Here is a 20,171-nt window from a genome sequence, read left to right on the forward strand (position 1 = left end):
AGGAGTCTTTCTGCATGTACTTCATAGAGCTTTGGGTCAATGATGACATTTTCCAATTTGTTTCTCTGCAATATACCTAAATTTGATCAAAGGAATATATTTCTACTATATTATTAACTGGAACTCCGTGTTGTTGAATCTGTCAAGATTGAGAAAAAATAACATAAATATCCAGATACACACGGGGAATTTTTCAACTTCATCTGAACTTTTGTATCACCAATCTTCAATTTATTTTGCGAGAGAGTAGATAACCAACTACCTGTTTTAATGTGGCAATTCCAACATTTCACAGACTTCCTTAGCATTACTCCCCCCAAAACCAAATTTCTACCAAGATCCCAGGTTTTGTGAGATTTATACATAGGTAAAGTAGACCTAAACTCTTAAAAGACAAGGACAAGTGTGCTTTCATTTTACTTTAATATACAATTGCATTAAAGCAGAAGCATCTGGCACACAGCACTCAGCCTGCAGTGCTGTAAGTGGAACACTGATGACTTCTTTGGGGAAAGAAAAAAAAAAAAAGCAAGTTAACATGCATTTCTCAGAACTTTCATTTGCATTTTTAACCCCTTTGAGACTAGCCAAATCGGCCACTGCCAGTGGAAGTACCTTGTGCATAGAAATGGCCAAATGGCTTATTAGTCTGGCGGGGTTAATGCGAGTTAGTGAGGTCTCACATGCCTCAAGGGGAGCCTGGTAAGCCTGGTAATCACTGGCCCCTTCGACGCGAGTTCTCACTGCACTGCTGCGTGGAGCACCTGCTCTCTCATTCTGGGATCACAGAAGAACTGGAGTTTCCGGGGTAACAGCTTCACCTCCACAGGCATAGCTTCATACTCCTCATTATCAATGCCAAAGGATCCCCCAGTGCCCTGTGTACAGATAACAGTGCTGATCAGGGTGAAACATCAAACCTGTTATTTCAGCAACGCTGCAATACTGATACCTGATTTTTACTAATTTTTAATGCAGTTGAATACTCAACTGAGTCTTAACCAAGACAACCCCCTCCCTATGCCTTCCAGCCCATTTGGTCTCAACAACACAGCGAGAGCTATCCTTCACTGCACACAATACCTTAAGAGTCTGTAGCATGAGATGTTACCTCACTTAGCTGCTAATTGGTGATAATTCAACGCTAGGGAGCTTTAATGACCCACATTGTTTATACTGAAGGATTCTTTGCTATTGGAACTACAATTATATGCACTTGGATCTTGGTCTGCCAGTGGTGACACAACCTAATCTGCACAAGTGCCTGTGAAATAACTCCTATAAAATCCATGTTAAAAAACACCTTTCGCTATTGTTTTACTGTATTGATCTGAAACGTGAGATGCCAAGTAATTCACGGGTCAGGAATTACGCAGCAATAGAATTTTCTTAAGCATTTTCTTTAAGGCTGATTAAGTCATCAATGATTAAAACCATTCATCAAAATGGCAGGTTGACTTTACCTAAACAAATCTGGTGACTGCTTTGCATGCACTTGACTCAAGGTAGGGCTGTGTTACGTGGGTACTCAGACTAGCTCCAAGTGAACTCGTACACCGGAACAGCACAGATTAGAGAAAGTATCACTGGAAGTTGGAGCCACAGCAGTCCGCCTGGATCAACGTATCCTGCTTCTCTGCAAAGCTGGTGAGACTCATCTGAGCTGCCTCCAGTTCCTTCACCAAAACTAGGTCACAGCACTGCTCTGTGCCATGCATACATACTCTGAAGATCTTAGCAGCAGCTGCAGTATCAACAGCTCGTTTTATACCAAAACCCTTACTTATGGCTCAGCTGTACTTAGCCCAGCACTCCAGAGTATTCTTTCAGAATCACAGAATTGCCGTGAGAGGAGTTTGATGCAAGTATTAGGATGCTGGCTAATCATGACATCGTAACTCCGGATTTTCATCTGGTAGCAACAGATTTTTTCACCTTTTGGCACGTTCTATTCTCCCTTAATATGGAATTATTTTGCCAAATGATAGATCGCTTGAAGATAGAAATTATCTATGAGATTGATTTTATGTCCTTGTAAAAACAAGAAACCATACTCCCCAAGGCTGCAGTAACAGCTTCTTCATTCTAAGAAGCAACAAAACACTGACCTAAATTACAGAGGCAGACACAATTTTGGCTTCTTTTTCAGCCTCATCTGTTCAAAGTTTTGAGACATTTCCCTCTGGTGATCTGAGCCCTGTTGCCTTGTCTCCCCCTCCTCGGTCTCCATAAAGCTTCTATATTATCTTCTATACAGCACAGTCACGGAGTAAAACATACTTGTCTTCAGTATTAAGGAGAAGGTGTGCATATGCGATACACCTGAGTAAGAGACCCTTTACAACCACCACTGCTGTCTACATAAAAGGTCTGCCACTCTTTGCTGGCAGAATGAAGCTCCCCCTCTGGGAAATTAAAGTACGTGTCTCCTGGACAGGGGCTCAGTTGCTGCACTGAGGGAGGGAGTGTCTCCCTGGCAGTATAATCCAACTCCCAGATTTGAAGTAGGGATTTCTTACTGTGCAGCATCAACGGGTACAAGGAAATAAAAGCGACAGCTTTCCAGCTTCCTCAGCTTCTCACCTCTGGAAGTTGCAAGATGCATCTGCTGGCTTGGATGCACTGACTCCCTTCAGGGCACATATGTGGATCACGCATCTTTTGACTTCTGTTCAAACCAAAAGAGAGGTAAGGTAAGAGACACATTTCACTTGGGAACAGCCATCGTTAGGGATGACATGTCATTGTGGGTTGGTAAATCACTATGCGTTTGGTAATCACAGAGGTTATGTGTATATATATATATACAAATATTTGTGGGTTTCCCCGTGAGAAAGTAAAATAGACATTCCCTCTTCTGCTGCAGTCAATACTTATCAGTATGCACTGACAGCCTCCAGCCTGCTTCTGCTGAGCCTCACTGAATATATCCAAACGTAGTTTTGTATATTTGAACATAGAGCACAGTTTTATGTTCCTCACATGCTGAACTCTGCCATTCCTGTAATGATTACCACCTCCTCATATCCCATACACCCACATAACTTACAGCAACCTAAACGACCCTAAACCAAAAAACCTGATAGAATTATAGTTATATCGAATCACTAAATTACCATCTAAAAACCAAACAAACCTCACCTTGACTTCTCACATCAGCACCAGTCAGCGTGACGTTTCTTACCAGCTGCTTTTATATCATTCTTGTGAAGAAACCTCATAATTTTATCCATTCCAAATAATCTATCAATTTTTGTCAGCTGCTCTCTCTTCCGGTGCCTGTGAGTTTCTTATTTACGTACTGTACTCAGGGAAGTGCCACTTTCCTACTTCGGTGGATGTCAAATGGGAGCACATAGAAGGCAGTTGCCTGTCTTAGAAAGCTGGTGGTGCAACTGCCATGTGGTCTTTTTCAAGACTTAGGCTGCTGTCCTGTCACTGGATCGACTGTTAAAGGACAGTGCATTGCGATTCCTTTTCCCGAGGTGTGCTGCTGCAGAGTAAGCACAAGCTCTTGGCTATGCTGACGTACCTCTGGCCTCCCGACAGAAAACACACCAGCTTTTTGGCTGACGTTTGACAAAGGGTACACTGCTCCCCAGGCAGTAACACCTCAGTTTGTGCCCCAATACACACAGAAAGCAACACACAAGTAGCAAAGGGGACAGCAAAGAATTACGGCCTTAATGTATCACAGCTCTGAAGCGTGGCAGAATTATCACAGATATTCCTCCAACAGGCAATGCCAGTGGTCCCCAATTTTTCTGTCTATTCTGTAGGCTGATATGCAAGAAGAGTGTATTTAAATATTGCCCAGGAGAAGATGTGACAAAAACATGTCAGGAACTCCCTATACGCCAAGCCTTCTATGCCCTCAAGAATGCAAGCGCCTCTTAAAAATCACAGAAAATCCCAGAGAAACATGAGAAGAGAGGGTTGAAACAGGGAATGATAATCAAAGACAAAGGAAGAAAAGCTAAGGTACCAAAGGAAAGGGCAGGGAAGGACAGAAGCCATGTTAACTATGGGAAGTTTCATTTGAATCAAAAGATTCATGAGTGAATATGAGGAAACCAAACATCCTCCCAGCAATATAAATTATAAATCATTGATGGCATGCAATACTGTCAGTTTATAGAGCGCTGTGCAAACAAGCAGCAAGATTCCCTGCTTAAAGTTTAACATACAAGGTCCTAGATATTGCACCCTGGTGAGCAAGTAGATTTTTTTGGTCCACAGAGGTAAATGAGGCTCTGCATAGATGCAGTTATGGGGTCAAGGTAAGCACAAAAGAGACAAGACATGGAACTAAAGATCAGTTGAAGGAGGACGCGGGTAAGCAGGTAGACCCAACTCCACTTGCAGTGATTGCCTCTCTAGTGGCCCTGGATAAAAGGATCAGAAATAATTTTCGATTCTGCTCCTTACTCAAGACAATATGGCAAGGTGAAAGAGGAGCAAGACCAAAACCTAACAGCAACAGTTTCAATCGATTGTTTTATCCCACTCCATATGGTGAATCACAAAAATACAGGCAGAGACAGAACCGCAACACCTACTGCAGGTAACACACACAATTTTAACCTAGTTTTCATCTCCGGGAGTGGCCAGTGTTAAACGACTAAGACTCTCTAACCAAAAAAAAATCTCAGCCTTCTGCACCGTACCTGATGTCGTGGTTTGGGCCTGGTCGGCAGCCAACCACCACGCAGTGGCTCTCTCTCCCTTCCCCTCCGGCAATGAGAAGGGACAGAGAGCCAGGCTTGGGGTTCGAGATAGGACTGGGATGGGGAAAAAATCCCCCTTTATGGTCACGAGCAAAAGGCAGACTCGTTAGGGGAAGAAAAAAAAGAACATACATTTATTACAGACACTAACAACACATAACAGAGTAGGACAGTGAGAAGCATTGCCACATCTTGAGAACACCTTCCCCCCACCCCTCCCTTCTTCCCGGGCTCAGCTCTGCTCCCGATATCTCTACCTCCTCCCCCAGTGGCGCAGGGGCAGGGAATGGGGGGTGCAGTCAGTGCTGCCACTTCCTTCATCTTCGGTGGGAAGAGTTTCTGGAACTTCTTCCCCCTGCTCCAGCATGGTCCCTCTCTCACAGGAGACAGTCCTCCACAAACTTTCTCCAACATGAGTCCCTCCCACAGGCCGCAGCGTTCCCCACACTGCTCCAGCGTGGGTCACCAACTTCCTCCGACTGGATTCCCTCCCACGGCTGCAGCCCTTCCCGAGCTGCTCCGGAGTGGGACTCCCCCACATGCTGCAATCCTCCCAGCGCTGAATTACAGCAGTGGGGCTGCCTTTTCCCACAAGACCCCGGGCATAGCACCTTGATCATCCAGGTGGAAACCACAGGCCATAAATCAGTGTCTGCTCCACCATAGATCTCCATGGGTGGCAGGGGGGGCCGCCCTGCCGTCTCCCCACAGGATACAGGGGGGTCTCTGCTCCGGCACACCTCCCCCCTCCTTTCTTCCTTCGTTCCTCCACTGACCTTGGTGTTCATGCAGCTGCAGCAACTCCTCCTCACCAGTCCCACTGCTCCTCACCACGTCCATTCTTAAATACGTTCTCACAGAGGCGCAGCTGATGGGCTCAGTTTTGGTGCAGAGGTGGAGCTGGGGGAGTTTCGAGAAGCTTCTCACTGGGGGCCACCCCTATAGCTCCCTCCCCTGCTACCAAAAAAACTCCACCACTCACTCAACCCAGGACACCTGCTAACTATATTGATGCCCTAGAGCGACACCTCTCCCTACTTTCATATACAGAATCTAAACTGGCTACCAGGATGTGGATTACTGGTCCTACGCTTTCCATTCCCACTCTCCTTCCCTCCAGCCCTTCTTAGCAAGCACTGTAGTGTAACCACTGGTTCTTCCCCCACCTTATCTTAAACATCGGCTCTACCCCTGCTGCAGATGCTCTTGCTCACACAAATCTGATCCACTGACAGAGGGTGCTTCTATACACCTGGGATGACCTTCTCCTTCCTTTGAATTCCAGCCCTCCAGCACTCTGATGCACCCCCCCCCCAACACACACTGCCAGAGCCTGCATGGTAGTTCCCCGTGGGATGTGTGGTTTCCTCTGTGTGACCCATCAGTTCTGATCAGCTCGGGCCAGTGCCCTTTTCAATATTAAAAAAAAAAAAAACTCGATATCTGCACCGATTCGGGATTTTCCTTAAAAACATTTTCCACCTCCAAAACTCTAGTGACGTTTAGAACTATGCATTAAAAAAAAAAGAAAAAAAGGAAAAGTTTCTTCACACATTTCCAAAGACAAACCCTGTTGGTACCAGGCAATGGGCAGCCTCTAATAATGGGCTTCATTCAAACCTAGCTGCCAAAGGCACCGTGCAGTGGAGAGCTGCTCTGAAGACCCTGATTTTGCCTTGCAAAAACAGGGCACATTTTCCCTGTTCCGACTCCTCTCTGTAGGACTAACCAGTCCCTCCCCCGCTGCTCTCCCACCCCACACACCCCTCTTTCTCTTTCTTTGTTATCTACAGACTTTTGTGCACTATTTAATCAAAAGAGCTTGTTTCTTTGAACTTTGCTTGAACAGCAGCTCAAAGCTTTTGGTACTGCCTCTAATTAGCTCTAGCCAGCAGGGCATGTTAACTCTCATCAGAGGCTTTTTCTGCATAACAGTGCAATTGCAGTCAGAAAATGCAACATACTACTGCATGAAGCATGTCCAGTCCACACGGGAGACATTCTTTATGGTGGGTGCACACTCAAATACCCCTCCCTTAAATCACACAAATTCATCCACATTTTTTCTGCTAGTGAAGTGTCCAAGAAGCCAGCATAGCATCTCCTTTGTCTCTCTCCTTTAAAAGGCCAAATTCCTCTTGCTGCTAATGGGAAAATCTCCTCCTCCTTTCATTCTGTAGCCTTCAAAGCAAAGACTTCAGTACCAAGCAACCGATGGTCCACACAGCTCATGCATTTTAAAAGCAGTTGCAGGTGGTAGCCTGACCTACCATGTATGCATAGATTAGAAGATCTTATACCCACTTGTGGGATGCTCAAATAAGGGGACTGCTGCTGCTGTTAGTATCATAAACAAGACATGCATTCAGGAATTATCAGGGTGGTGACAAGCAGACAAAACTGTGTCAAAATCTTTCCACTGATTTTTCACTAGAGGGAGCTCTAGGACTATAAAACAGTATTGGCAAATAAAAACATGCAGAAGAGCACTCCCGGATTTAGTAGGAAAATCTGTTGCGGGTAAAAACTGCACTGAAAACACCATGTATTTGCTAGTGGGACTGTATGGAGGAGCTAGAAAAAGCAGCTCAGATTTGTTTCTGGTGAGAGCAGGAGGACGAAGCACACTACAGGTCAACATTCCAAGCACAAAGGAAGCAATACACGTTTGCTTTTTCTCTGCATGCTCCTTCATCATACCCGCAGCCTTCTTACTCCACATACAAGCAGCACCAATACATTTGCTTAAAGTCCCTGTTTAAATTCACATCTTACAAAAGTTCTTCCAGCTCAGACCTAATTTCTCACAAGAGTTACTGAGTCAAGGCTCTTCACTTAGAAGCAGGGCCTCTCTGATTAGAGTTCAAAAATTCCAGGTACCACTAATACAAATGTTTCAGCTCTGTGACCGGCCTCTCAATCCACCCAGCAGCTAGAGCTAAAAGATTCTGGGGATAGGTCTGTGAGGCTCTCTATAAAACTCAGTTATAACACTATTGTCCAAGTGGCACCGATCAACAACAACGGGAAAAAATAGAAAAGGTATAGCAAAGTCAGAAGCCAGGAAGAACTTCAGGTAGACTGCTCTACCTTGTTTCCAGAAAGAAAAAATTACTAAGAACTTCAAAGAACAAAATCAGTAATCCCCAGGAAGCATTGCTGACTGGTGTCCTCTGCAGTCCTCTGCTTCTGAATTTTGCAGCACAGGATCAGAGAAAAACAGCACACTTCTCAGAATGAGTGTTCCGACTCAGAGATTCTGTCATTTTGTCACAGCCTTCCCAGACTCACCCTCTGTTCACAAACTGTCCTTTGCTGACATTATCTGCTTCAATGCAAATATCCATGAAGTCTTCAGTGCGCTACGTAAAAAAAAAAAAAAGATTCAGAAATCAAGAGGTTAACATTTCAAAACGCCACACCCATGATGCTGCAATATGTTCACAAAATGCCCAGGCCTTTGTCCCACAAAAGGAGGCAAAAAATGCATTATTTCTGCATTTCATGTTTTTTTTCCACTCTCGATATGAGATTTGGATTATAAATTGTAGATAGTAATTTCCCACTGATGACTATTCAACAATAAATATCACAAGAAGTGAAATAATGATTCACGCGTTTGGCTTCTTGTTACATTTCACACACTTTTAAAAGACAGTAATTGCAGGTCACTTGGGTTTACTTCTGTTCATGAAGATTTCAAATCAATGGGTCTTTCATGAATTTAAGCAACAGTACAACGATGCCACATTCAGCCACTAAACACTACAGTAAGAGAATTTTAAACAATAGAAATAGGAAGTCAAAATGTTCTTGGTATTATTCCTTTAAAACTCCTCACTTAGCTTATTTGGTGTTTACAGCCTGCCCTTAAACCAAGTATACAGTAAAGCTTTTGCTAGGAAAGCAACTTTGATTAAGATGCATTTATTTATTTATTTATTTAAACATTTCTGTCCTGGCAAAAGTCCTAGTGCAGATGCAATCAAAATGACAAAAGTAAAAATATTATTATTATATCTTGGTTTATTTCTTTGCTGTATGTGGAGAGGTAGGCTTGGCACTGTCTGAGCTGCACCTATATGGCTTTATCAGCTTCTCTTCAACAGGGCAGCCCAGGCATGAATCTGAGGCAAGCAAGAAAAGCAGGAGTGGCTGACAATACTCAGCAGATATGGCCTTGTATCAATTTGAGAGAGTTGTTGTTCAGCTTGGATAGCTACAGGGACAATGGCTTCAAGAGTGGGAGATAAAAAATGCTATAAAGGGGTCCGTATCTGTAGAAAAAAAAGATGCAGTATCAAGATATTTCCAGCTCTACAAACACAAAAGTATAATTGCCGTAACATAAACTTGTCCGTTTCTCTAGGCTATGCAAGACACCTGAGAACCCTACGTTACCTCTTTGTTCAATATCACTATTGACGTGCATCTTGAAGGCATAACAGAGGGAAAAAAAAGACTAGCAAGGGCTAGTCTGTGGCAATGAGATACTTTTCCAGTTCTTGGTAGGTCTGTTTTTACTTTATATCACCAACTCCAATCCAGTTCAGTGACCAAAACTGTTCTATTCAAGTACCATCTCGAAACAACTGAAAAAACAAATACCCAAATACTATCCCTCTGTTCAGCTTCTACCACTACTAGATCACTGGTGGTCCAAATCATAAGCCACTGATGAGAAAAAACTGAAATTTATGTGGTGCATTCTAAAGAGAGAACAAGAGGAAACTTTAAGATTTGCCTGGTTTGTGGTTTTTTTGTCTGGTCCCACAAAGATAATGTATCAGGACGACACATTTTCAGGTTCTTAAAGACTCTGAATTCTGAGCAAGAAACACGTTGCAGTAAGTTCATCACCTCCTGTTAATCTGTGTGTAGTGGCAGTGGTTTCCTGCAGCCGTGAGAAGACATGAAGAGCAGCTCACCGGTACGGCATCACCGTGTTAGCATTTTCCAACAAAATTAAAGACTGACATCTATCCAAATAGTTTCCACAGTAAAAAAAAAAAAAAAAAAAAAAAAAAAGCACCAGAACACAGACATAAGCCAAAGCCAGGTTTTAAAACACTGAATGAACAGCGTGAGCATGCTGAGAAGGTTATGTCAGGAACAGTTCCCTTGCTCCCTTGGTTCTACTCTTCCAAAACCACTTGCATTTCTTGTCCTTTGACCCAGTGTAGCCCCTGTCCTTTCTCTAGTCCCAGTTCCTTTTAACTCTCTGCTCTGCAAGCCTGAAGAGAGAGAAAAAGCCACAATCCCAGGCAGACCTTCAGGCTCAGGTTCCTTCCAGCACTAGTTGATAAAACAGAATCACTCTCCCATGAGTCAAGAAGGAAAGGAGTGCTGATTTTGATGCTTTGTTTTCTCCTAGGCAATTCGAAAGCTTGTTTTCCTAGTGAGACCTTCTTGTTTTAGAAATTTGTCCTGATCCCACTGCATTGCATTTTCACACGGGTCTCCAGAGCTTTTACACTGGCTCTGAAACTAGCACATTCCTGGATTCAGTCATGGGCCCCTCCTCCTTGCATGGGGTGGTCAATTTTATTTATATAGATACAAAAATGGGAGATGAACAAGAAAGAAAAACTATGTGGGCATCCAGCATTTGGAATCCAGTTATACTATGGTCTTACTGTCAGATCAAGCTGCCTGTTCCGAGTTGCAATGGAAAGCTCAATGGTGGATAGCTTCAGCTCTTCCCAATCCTCTGGGGTGACCTCCTGGGGGATTGCTGCAAATCAAGAAGAGAAGATATCATTAAGTGGAATTTAATTACACAGATCATCATTTCACTGCTATGAAGCATGAAACATCAGCACCAGCTGCAAAAATCACGCTGACCCATTATGACCACTGGCTTTGTTTCTTTCAAATGTCAAAATCTTAAAGGAAAAGGGAGTTTGGGAGTACTGAAGGAAAGAAAAAAACACCACCAGCATTTACACAGGAGCAGGAAAGACTATCAAGCACATTACACGGCAGCCCTGTGAGGTCTTATGCCCAGGGATTAACAGATCTCCTCAGCCAGTATTACAGGAGCATTTCGAAAGCACATGAAGCATTGCTACCAAAAAAACAGGAATCCAATGATGAGGATGCTGTGGTAGCATGTATTTTCCATAGGAGAAAACTCCATGGTTCAGTTCTCATATACAGGTCACTTAGTTCATGCTTCTGTCTAAATCACCTCTGCTAGCCAAGAAGGGATGAGAAAGACTTTGCATCACACCGGATTGCACAAAATACACACTCCCCTTCCTTCTGCAGCCTGCCCCATGCACTGCCTAGCTAACAACCCAACCCAAGAGACGCTCACGGAAGAACACATATAGTACAGAAAGAAATTTCATGTGCTAAGAGAAACTTAAGGCTTCTGCATGGCCCGAGTTTTACTGCTCTATTTTAAGTAACATTCATTGCTCTGTGTCAGCAACTCCCCGCACCCTGGAAAACAAGTAGAGCTCCTCTCTTACCAGCTCACTCAGAAGCCATTCTACAGGAGGAAGGATTTCAAGCAGCTTGCCCCTAAGTGCCAAGCATCACCCATGGAGGCTTCTGTGGCAATGTCAAGCAACTGCGAGCCCAGGGAACACCCTGTGTTCTTTACAACTATTCCACCTTTGTTTATGAAACCGCAAGCACTGGCAGGACTACTCTGTTCAATTTCTGGCAGACACGGTTGTAACTATCTTGACAGAGTCACAGTTTTAATAAAAAAACAATAATAATAATGATAATATAAAAATGAGAGAGGAGAAAAGTAAAGCAGAAACACCCCCTTGCACACTTTGATCCACTAGAGGAATACAGCCTGCCTGTAAGTATGCCAAAATGCACACACCTCACCTTTTGGACGAGATGACCAGTATAACCGAAGTCGTCTGTAAAGCCTCACATACAAAGGAGGTCTGGACAGTTTCTCCTCTGGTTCTTCCGGAGGCCTCTCAGTTGGACCCAGATACATGAGAGCAGCTTGATGCTTCTGAGGCCATTCCTTGGATTTACATGGAAAGGAAAGAGAGAAGATAAAGGGCATTTTGCCTAGCACCTACCTGTTTATTCTGTTTAGGCCTTTAGCCCATTTATTATGTGCTCCCAAGTACTCCTGCATAGCTACCCAGATCCCACCACCGCCTCAGACTATTTTATGGCTCTCCAGCCTTCAGATTCATACATGAGATGTCATACCCACAGTTCCTAAGTTTACTGATCTACTCCTACCCCATAGAGAGGTGAGGTATTTTCCCCTCTACAAGCAGAGGGTAAAGGGATGTTTTCTTTGCTGCTGATGTGTGGCAGGTGACCCAGCTGCTTCTAGATGGAAGGAACAGCCAAAACTGGCAAGGCCAACGTTCATGTTTGAAAGCACAATTGGTTTCTGCATGGCACAGAGGTAACCTCAAAGAGCAACTGCACAGCGGGGTCTAGTGCAAACAAAGACTACAGTTCTGTGTGCAGCCAAGGGGCACTAAAATCTGCCAGGCCTTTGTTCTCCAACAACTCAAACAATCAAGATCTGACCTTATAGTCAGGTGTTTATAGACAACAATACAACAGGCCTTAAGGCAAGTCAGGTGAGCTTTATAAAGCATCCGAGGGGAGGAAACAAAACAAAACAAAACACAACCTAAAAAGAGAAGTAACACACTATTCTTGGTGGTATTTCAGATTCCAGTGCCAGAAAATGATGAGCTACAGAAAAACCTTAGCTCCTGAAATATTTCCAGATGCTGACAAAGCTTATTTTCTCTTATTTTGTTTTAAAAATAATTTCTGAACTGCTCAGAACATAGGACTTACAGAAGAAAAGGAATAACATGATTGCTTTACAAATGTACATACTACAACAACCCAGCCAAGATCCCACATGTACTCTATACAACTATTTTTCTATGTACAAAACTTTAGAAGTAGTTGTGGATTATATAGCACAGGTTGTTAAGCTAATTTACCTCACACCCCAGAGCAAAGACTCTACTATGATACTTACATTAATAAACAGGACAAACAGAGGTTGTATCAGTAGGACAATATGCAAACAGTCAGTAAATGATTAAAGGGAAAAGCAGCAATGCTGTGATAATTTAAGCCTGTATATTTTAGAGGAGATGTTACACTTGTACCAATGCCCCTACCAATATCAGAGGTGAACTCTTTTCCCGTACACTGTTTTCAGCTACAGGTCATCCTGAGTCAAAGGACAGCTACAGCAAAACCAAAAAAGATGAAGGGCACAGCAGCAAAGACAGGCTAGGAAGAGATTAAGCTCAACAGGCTGGTGCCATTTTTTATGGAAATGAACAAAATGATAACGTAAGAGGCACATGAAGCAACAATAATCACAATTAGGGGACATTGGGTAGAAACTTTTTTATCTAAATAGCAGAAAAAGCTGGTACTTCTCTCTCTAACCTTCAGCAGGTCAAACAGATCTTTTTAATGTGCAATGAATAGCTCACCAGTGAAATCCACTATCACTGCCACTAAGTAAGGCTAAGGACTCAACAAACATGGGAAAGTGGCTGGAAAGAAGTGAAAAATAGGTTTCTACCTAGAACACCACTACACAGAATCACCATCTCAAATGTCATGGATGTGTTACAATTTAACTCCCCTTTACAGGAGCTTCCTATCAAGGAAGCATTGGCACTATCACAGACAGCATGGCTCGACTGCACAATCTGATCTACCATACCAGCTCCTGGGTATTTCCACAGCCTTTCATGAGGCTCCTTATATGTTCAGAGAACAGGAAGACCACATGAATGAAAATGCCTCACCTCTCACACAGGTCAAATTTTAATCTTTCCAGGGACCATTTTAAGCAACAGAAAAGTTTAGGGCAAGATATAATCTATTAATCTTCATGTTCATTTTACTACATATGGAAGCCTGATTATCAACGTGCAGGAGCAGTCTAATTACAGCTACTTCTGCTAAATGAATAAATCAGGATGAAATGTTATCATAAGAAAGAGTGTTGAGAAAAAGTGAGAGAGCACTTCAACGATTACCTTCTGCCCCATTACCACTCTCTTTTTCAGAGGTGGTTACTGGCTCCCCCTGGTGATCTTGCCGCAACAGATCCTCAGTAAAGAATTATTTTTTTTATCCTTCTCCCCCTTCACATCTTCAGAAGTTAAGTCTAGCAATTGGTACTGTTTTTAAACAAGTCGAATTTCACTCCGATTTTATATTGCTACCAGAAACTTTCACAAAAAATTGCAGATAAATTATACAAAGCATAGTCAGTCTTTTGGTTTCCCAACCACAAAACCCACTTTCCTCACAATTACTCTTTACCTTAAATGTACTGAAAAAATGAGCTGCTTTGGTTTTCAGAGGTCCAAGGTACCAATACCTGAAAGAACACAGATAGGACTTTAAGATATCTAGGGGTCAACGCTGGGAAAGGGAGAAATCTTGCATGAAGTCAGAGCACACAGACTTGTTGGCCACCGAAGTTAGTGCTCCCCTACAACCTTTAGCTTTAGTGATACTACCAGATAGTTTCTACACATCACCAGCAGCTTACCAGTGACATCCCTTTCCTGAGTTACAGATCACCAAAATGCATGACACCTCAGTAGCAGAATTTTACCTAGTTATGTGACACAACTGGGAATGGTTTAAAGGTCTGCGGTCTAACAGCTGGTGGGATGCATCTCCACAATATACAGTAAAGAATGAGCTTGGAGGTAACAAATAAAAATCAGCAGCTTCAGTGGCAAAAGAACAGAGCCAGCAAACATCAATTTGCCCCAAAGGATTCCCAGATCAAAATCAATGTTTTACAAAACAAAAATCCTGCCAGCCATAAAGTATTGTATAGAATCTAAAGATGTAACTGTATTTTGGCAGGCTCAGCATACGGTTTGATCACTGTCTTCCACCAGAGAAGGTCAACAAAGCACATTAAACACCATCAGCTCAAGAGCGCTGCAGATGTAAGTGTATCATTAACTACTAAGGCGTGCAACTGTCACACCATTCCCATTAAGTCGTGAAATTGTCTGTAAAATAATAAAACCTCAAAAACATAAAACAGCGCCATGTCTCCACCAGGACAGTATTTATCAGAGGGACAGCCAGACAAATTTCTGGAACTGGGGCTTATGGTTTGATTCCCTTCAAAGTAGGTGCCTTCTATTAAGTATAAGATCAGTTGTACTGGAATACACCAAATGTTCATTTAGCCCAATAACCCATCTCTGATACGGACCAGAAGTGGATGCTTAGGGAGAAGTACAAAAACAGGGCAAGAACACCCGGTCCTTGTCCCAGGCACATTCTGAGCACCCATTTGTTTGTGACTGAAGTCCTTTCCAAACTGCACACATTTTCTGTGCATGCAAAAACATTCATGGAAGAGAATGAGGTTTGAAAATGTTCAACGCTGCACCAAATATAAAAGGTGCTGTCACGCCTCCAGCACTGAATCCAAGACTCTTACGAAAGGGAACTGATGCAGGAAAAGATATGAAGGATGACACTAGGGAAAAAATGGCATGTGCAGGAAGCCTAGTGAGAGTGCAGAGGGAGAGAAATGCACTTCTTTAATCTTGGGGCTGCAATTAGCAGGAAAGCCTGCAGCACAGCCAAGTCAGCACCTGCACAAGCCACCAAGCATGTCCCTTGCTTCCCGGGGACAAACACCCTGGCCATTTACTGCATCTCCCCTGTTCCACATCACCTCTCAGTTCTACTCAAACATCTGCCAGCCAGACTCCAGAGGTCTGCTACCTCTTGTTTCCCGACAAAGATAGCTCATTCCCAAAACACATGGTACTTCCTCACAGCTGTGCAGCAGGGGCATGTGCTGCCATTCCTCCGTAACAACCTGAGAAGTGAACTGCTTTGGCCCTGCTGCTCCTTCACCAAATAATGCGAGTCATTTGATACACAGACAGTGGCATATTAAATGTCCATTTGGAGGAAGCCCAACAATTATTAGTTTAGCATTCAGAGAACAGTCATCAGACAGCACGGTCCATGCCATTTCTGGCAGGAACCGAAGGGCATTTCTACTGCATCTGATGTCCCTTGTTGGAATTGAGTTACAGAGTCTGCATGCGTCTTTTCATTGGCAACTGATGAAAAACAATGGCCAACTACTTAGACTTTACTCAAGAGAGCGCTTTTCCCACTGATACAATCGGAATAAAGTTCCAGAAGTGGGCACCAGAAGACAAGCAGAGAGTAAATACTTAGAAGAACAGGTCAGCACCAAATAAGTGTTTATTTTAAACGACAAAAATTCTGAAATGTCTTACACTCCCATGTGTGTAATGTGTGATCTAGCAAGAGTGGATGCCTCTGCCTGCCAAATGCCCACCTTCTTTATGAGAGGGGGGTATATCTTTTTAGGCAGTGTATGCTAAAAAAGGTACCATTTCAAAACCAGTATTTTCTTACCTGCTAACTTTAACTCCTGCATCTCTGTAAGATCCCCATCTTAAACCAGTCACTGCAAACACAGGCTGTTCCTTTTCTCCCTGTAAAGAAAAATAAACATTGAAAAATTGCTTTCTTATCTTGTTTCCAACTTCGTTTTTTGCAGCTAGAAAAATACCATTTCTATACAGAAACTGATTTCTGATTAATCCCAAAAGTGACGCTTCACCGAAGAGGTATGAGAAATAGCTAACAGCAATAAAGCTAAACAGAATTTAAGTGTTATACATTCCATCTGCTCCCAGAGAGGAATGAAAGAGGTGAAGTTTTTAAGAGGTTGATTGCATTTGACTGCACACCCAGCAATAGCCATTTCATTTTGTGGATATTGTCAGCCAAAAGCAAGGAGCTTTGCACAATGACACTAAGCTTGCTGCAGAAATGTCCATTCTACAACATAACAGAAAAACAGTATTCAAAAACTATACTGGGCATAGTCAAAAGTTTTCCCATTTCACATCTTTCAGTTTGTAAAAGAAAGCTACTAACTCCACAGTACACATGAATGCATCAAATCAGCTCAGACAGCTATCATTATCTCTCACCATTTCTACAGATATATCAGTGATAGTAAGTTTTGTATTCATCAGGACTCTCTGAGACTCAAAAAAAGATGTTCAGGCATTCTCGTGTTTTCTCCAGTTTAGACTAGCTGATGTCATAGCATACAGTGGATAAACGAGCGCCACCAGAAATGCTGATATCATAAACCAAAACTCATGACAGAATTACACAGAGGAAAAGCAGTCCATGTAAACAGACCATGAGCAGAGGAAGGTTTTAGGAGCGTTGGGTGCCAAATAAGCAGGTACTTTTACCTTGATCTTTAAGACATCAAGTGGAACTGTCTCTCCCTTCAAAATGGCCAACGTAGCATTAGTAATATGTCTGCAAAACAAACAGGAAAGACGCAAAGGAAAACAACTTTAAAATTACGCTTTTTTTCAGTAAACCCCAATACAAGTCCAGGTGTTTTGTTTTTTTTTTTTTTTTTTACAGCAAACACAACCACCCCAGGGAAAGAACTCTGAGAAAGTGCTGCGCTTCCTTGAAATCAGAAAGCGAACTGGGTGGCTGCAACACATGACAAAGCCTGTGTCCTAACAAACAGCAAAAGACCTGAAAAGCAAAAGGCAGTTCTCAGCCTGACATTTTGACAGATTCCTCCTTCTTCAGCTCATCGGGCAGGTCACACACCAACTCTGTTACTTTCTGTTTCAGATATTTAACACCCTAAGGACTCAAATCATGACTTTAATTTATTGGTGGTAAGTGTAACAACCTGGGAGAGAAAGAGATAGTCATGAGACTGGTCTCAATTCATGTGTCTAGGACTGAATTGCCTTAGTATGTTTCTTCGGTTTTAAGTTTTTAATCATCATAAATCTACCACTCAGCAGTGCTCATGTGGTTTTGGTCTCCGTTGTGGACAGTAGCTAAGGCACTTTCTCATTTAAAGTTGTAAAGCACGGCACTAAAGATTTTGTAATCAAAGTGTTCAAGTTCATAAAGAAGTCTATGTTCAGACCTTGAAGCATATATTTCATTAAAACTCCTTGTTTTCGAAAGTTAGTAAAATTAAAATTCCCCACTGCACACATTCCCAGTGTCTCAGCTGGACAGGAAAAAAAAAAACAAAAACAAACAACCCAACAAACAAAGGCAGTTTTCAGATTCAGCCCAATATTCATGTGAACCAGCAGGAGAAACTGCCCATGTCTTCATAAGGATTAGAATACTGAGACAGAGAAGCAAGCTGCTCTTGCCTCAGCCCTTCTTTTCTCCTAATTCTTATCTTTCTGCAAGACCTCTACAATTCCTACACTCCACAGGCAAGACAGTGCTGAAGGAACCAAAGCCCAAATATTTCTTTTTAAAAAATTACTTCTGCACACCTTAAGTCAGGTTCTGTTACTGGTGTGGGTTGTTAAGCAGTCCATTGACCAAATTCCTTTCAAATTCACCAATATGCTGCAGTCTCACCTGCACAGTTCATTACCTTGGGACAAGAAGATCATTCATTTCAAACAGCTTCTTTAGAACCCAAACATAAATTATTATTTTAATCTTAGCTGCTGATTACAGCCTTGTCCATCTTGCCAAGCTTCAAAGCACTTTGGTAGTTTTAATGAAGGATGTTATGCCAGTCGGCTCGTGGGTTTTATGTATGATGTATACCAGCAAGGGTTCCACAAAGAAGAAGTTTAATGAGTTACTGGGAGAACCAGTGAACAGATTTCAGGAGCAAGGAGAAATACATTCATTAGTATTGGAGGAGAGGATGGGGAGAATCGAAAAGAAATGAAGTGTGGGGAAAAGAAGGATTAGTTGAGTTGCCTTTTTAGTCTAGAAGTGGACAAAACAATCTTACAACAAACTGAAATGCAGGCAACACATACTGCCAGGCTGGATCATATCCAGCATGCTGACAGGTAAGATTCAGGTTTTTGGAGAGTTACCAGCATCAGTTCCATCACAGGGATGGGCAAGAAACCCTGCACAAGTCAGTAATGGGATCCAACCTTTCCCATAAAGACGTTCTTGTACACCTTACTTTGCAGGTGCTAACCAGGTTATACATGGACTGTTTTCTAGAATTCCAGAACTGGAGAAGGGATGAAAATGGGACTTCTTTTTGGTTTGTCACGCCCTTGCTATATCCCTGCCACACCCTTTCTGACTACTCCTAAGAGGTTTGATCCTTTTGATCTTTTTTCTTAAAAATAAAAACACAAACAAAACCCAAACCTCCGAGCATCGCACGATCACAGAGAAATTAGCCACAGCAAATGATTTCATGTTTTAATAATACATACATTTCCTTCTTTTAATTTTTAGTCAGTTTTTGGAAGCCATTAACTCGGGTAAATCCAGAGCATGATCAGGCTCTGCCCAGAGACTGCCAACTTCTATGTAACACAGAAGAAAACACAAAAGTATCAAGCTAACTGAGAGGCACTGCTCCTTGAAAACAAACAAAAAAAGCCCCCATTCAGAATCATGCAATACTTACTGGACTTGGTTCGTGCTCTCAGGGTAGAGTGTGTGGCTCAGAGTGCAGGTCTTTCCAAGAGGTATGAAACCTATAGGAATCTTACTGAAGGCAGCCTGGACACATGAGGAGAGTAAATTAACATTTGCATCAGCTGAATGAAGCTTCCTGTGTGGATATCACAGCTGTGTCTGGTATCACCCCTTTGGCACAAAGCAGCCAGGCCCTTCCTTAAATGAGGCAGTAATACATAATGACTCAGAACGTGGCATCTGAATCTGTGAACCCATCACTGCCAACTGGGTACAAAGGAGTTCTCTGTAATCATTAAGAGCATTGTTACATGCAGGTTGGCAGCCGCATCCAAACTAATGTATGGATTCTGTCAGCAATCTGCCATCTTTCTTAATACTGATGGTGGCATCACAAGCTCTGAAGCTCATTTACCATTGCAGAAATCCCCCTCTGATAGAGCAACCTTGCATGGCAAAGAGATTTTCCCAGTTAAGGAGAGGAAATGAATCGATTCCTCTGGCATCCAAATCATGAAGCAGCAGAAGGTCTAATTTTTGGAAGTCATTGACCATGTTATTTTTCTGTACCACAGTTCAGCAACAGGGCTTGTTGAAGGAGCAAGTTATTACGCTATACCTCATAATAAACTGTGCTTCTTGAAGCGTGTCAGCAAATCAATGTAAACTATCATATATCACAATGTACCATCTCCCTCCTGGGCACCCCTGCTAGCAGCACCAGGAGACTGCAAATCCACACCGCCTAAGTAACACCCCTCTCACTTCATGCCCACCCACTCTCCTTTGCTATCTCTGTGTCACCTGCAAGCCTTAACACATCTCAACCACCCTTCTCTCATCTTCTTCACAATTGTTTTACAGCGTGCAGAGGACAGGCTGTCTGCAGCTCAGGCAGTCACGCTCTGCTCCCCTGGCTGCTAGGAACAGCGTTTCTGGAGTACCTTGCACAAGCCCTTCTTA

General features: G+C 42.8%; 1 protein-coding gene across 2 annotated transcripts in view; it reads right to left on the minus strand.

The window, feature by feature from the left end:
- Nucleotides 1–404: 404 nt before the first annotated feature.
- AGK (acylglycerol kinase) overlaps nucleotides 405–20,171 on the minus strand; it is a 44,192-nt gene continuing 24,425 nt past the window's right edge. For both annotated transcript variants that reach the window (XM_042795522.1, XM_042795521.1), the window contains 9 exons: nucleotides 19,198–19,292; nucleotides 17,003–17,072; nucleotides 16,146–16,225; nucleotides 14,034–14,091; nucleotides 11,577–11,724; nucleotides 10,364–10,461; nucleotides 8,019–8,089; nucleotides 2,584–2,668; nucleotides 405–878 (listed from right to left, as the gene is read on the minus strand). In XM_042795522.1, the coding sequence (XP_042651456.1) occupies nucleotides 741–878; nucleotides 2,584–2,668; nucleotides 8,019–8,089; nucleotides 10,364–10,461; nucleotides 11,577–11,724; nucleotides 14,034–14,091; nucleotides 16,146–16,225; nucleotides 17,003–17,072; nucleotides 19,198–19,292 (843 nt within the window). In that variant the 3' untranslated portion in view covers nucleotides 405–740. The remainder of the gene's footprint in view (nucleotides 879–2,583; nucleotides 2,669–8,018; nucleotides 8,090–10,363; nucleotides 10,462–11,576; nucleotides 11,725–14,033; nucleotides 14,092–16,145; nucleotides 16,226–17,002; nucleotides 17,073–19,197; nucleotides 19,293–20,171) is intronic.

Source organism: Tyto alba, unplaced genomic scaffold (genome assembly GCF_018691265.1).
Source record: "Tyto alba isolate M040663 unplaced genomic scaffold, T.alba_DEE_v4.0 Super-Scaffold_21, whole genome shotgun sequence".
In the NCBI taxonomy this organism is placed as follows: domain Eukaryota; kingdom Metazoa; phylum Chordata; class Aves; order Strigiformes; family Tytonidae; genus Tyto; species Tyto alba.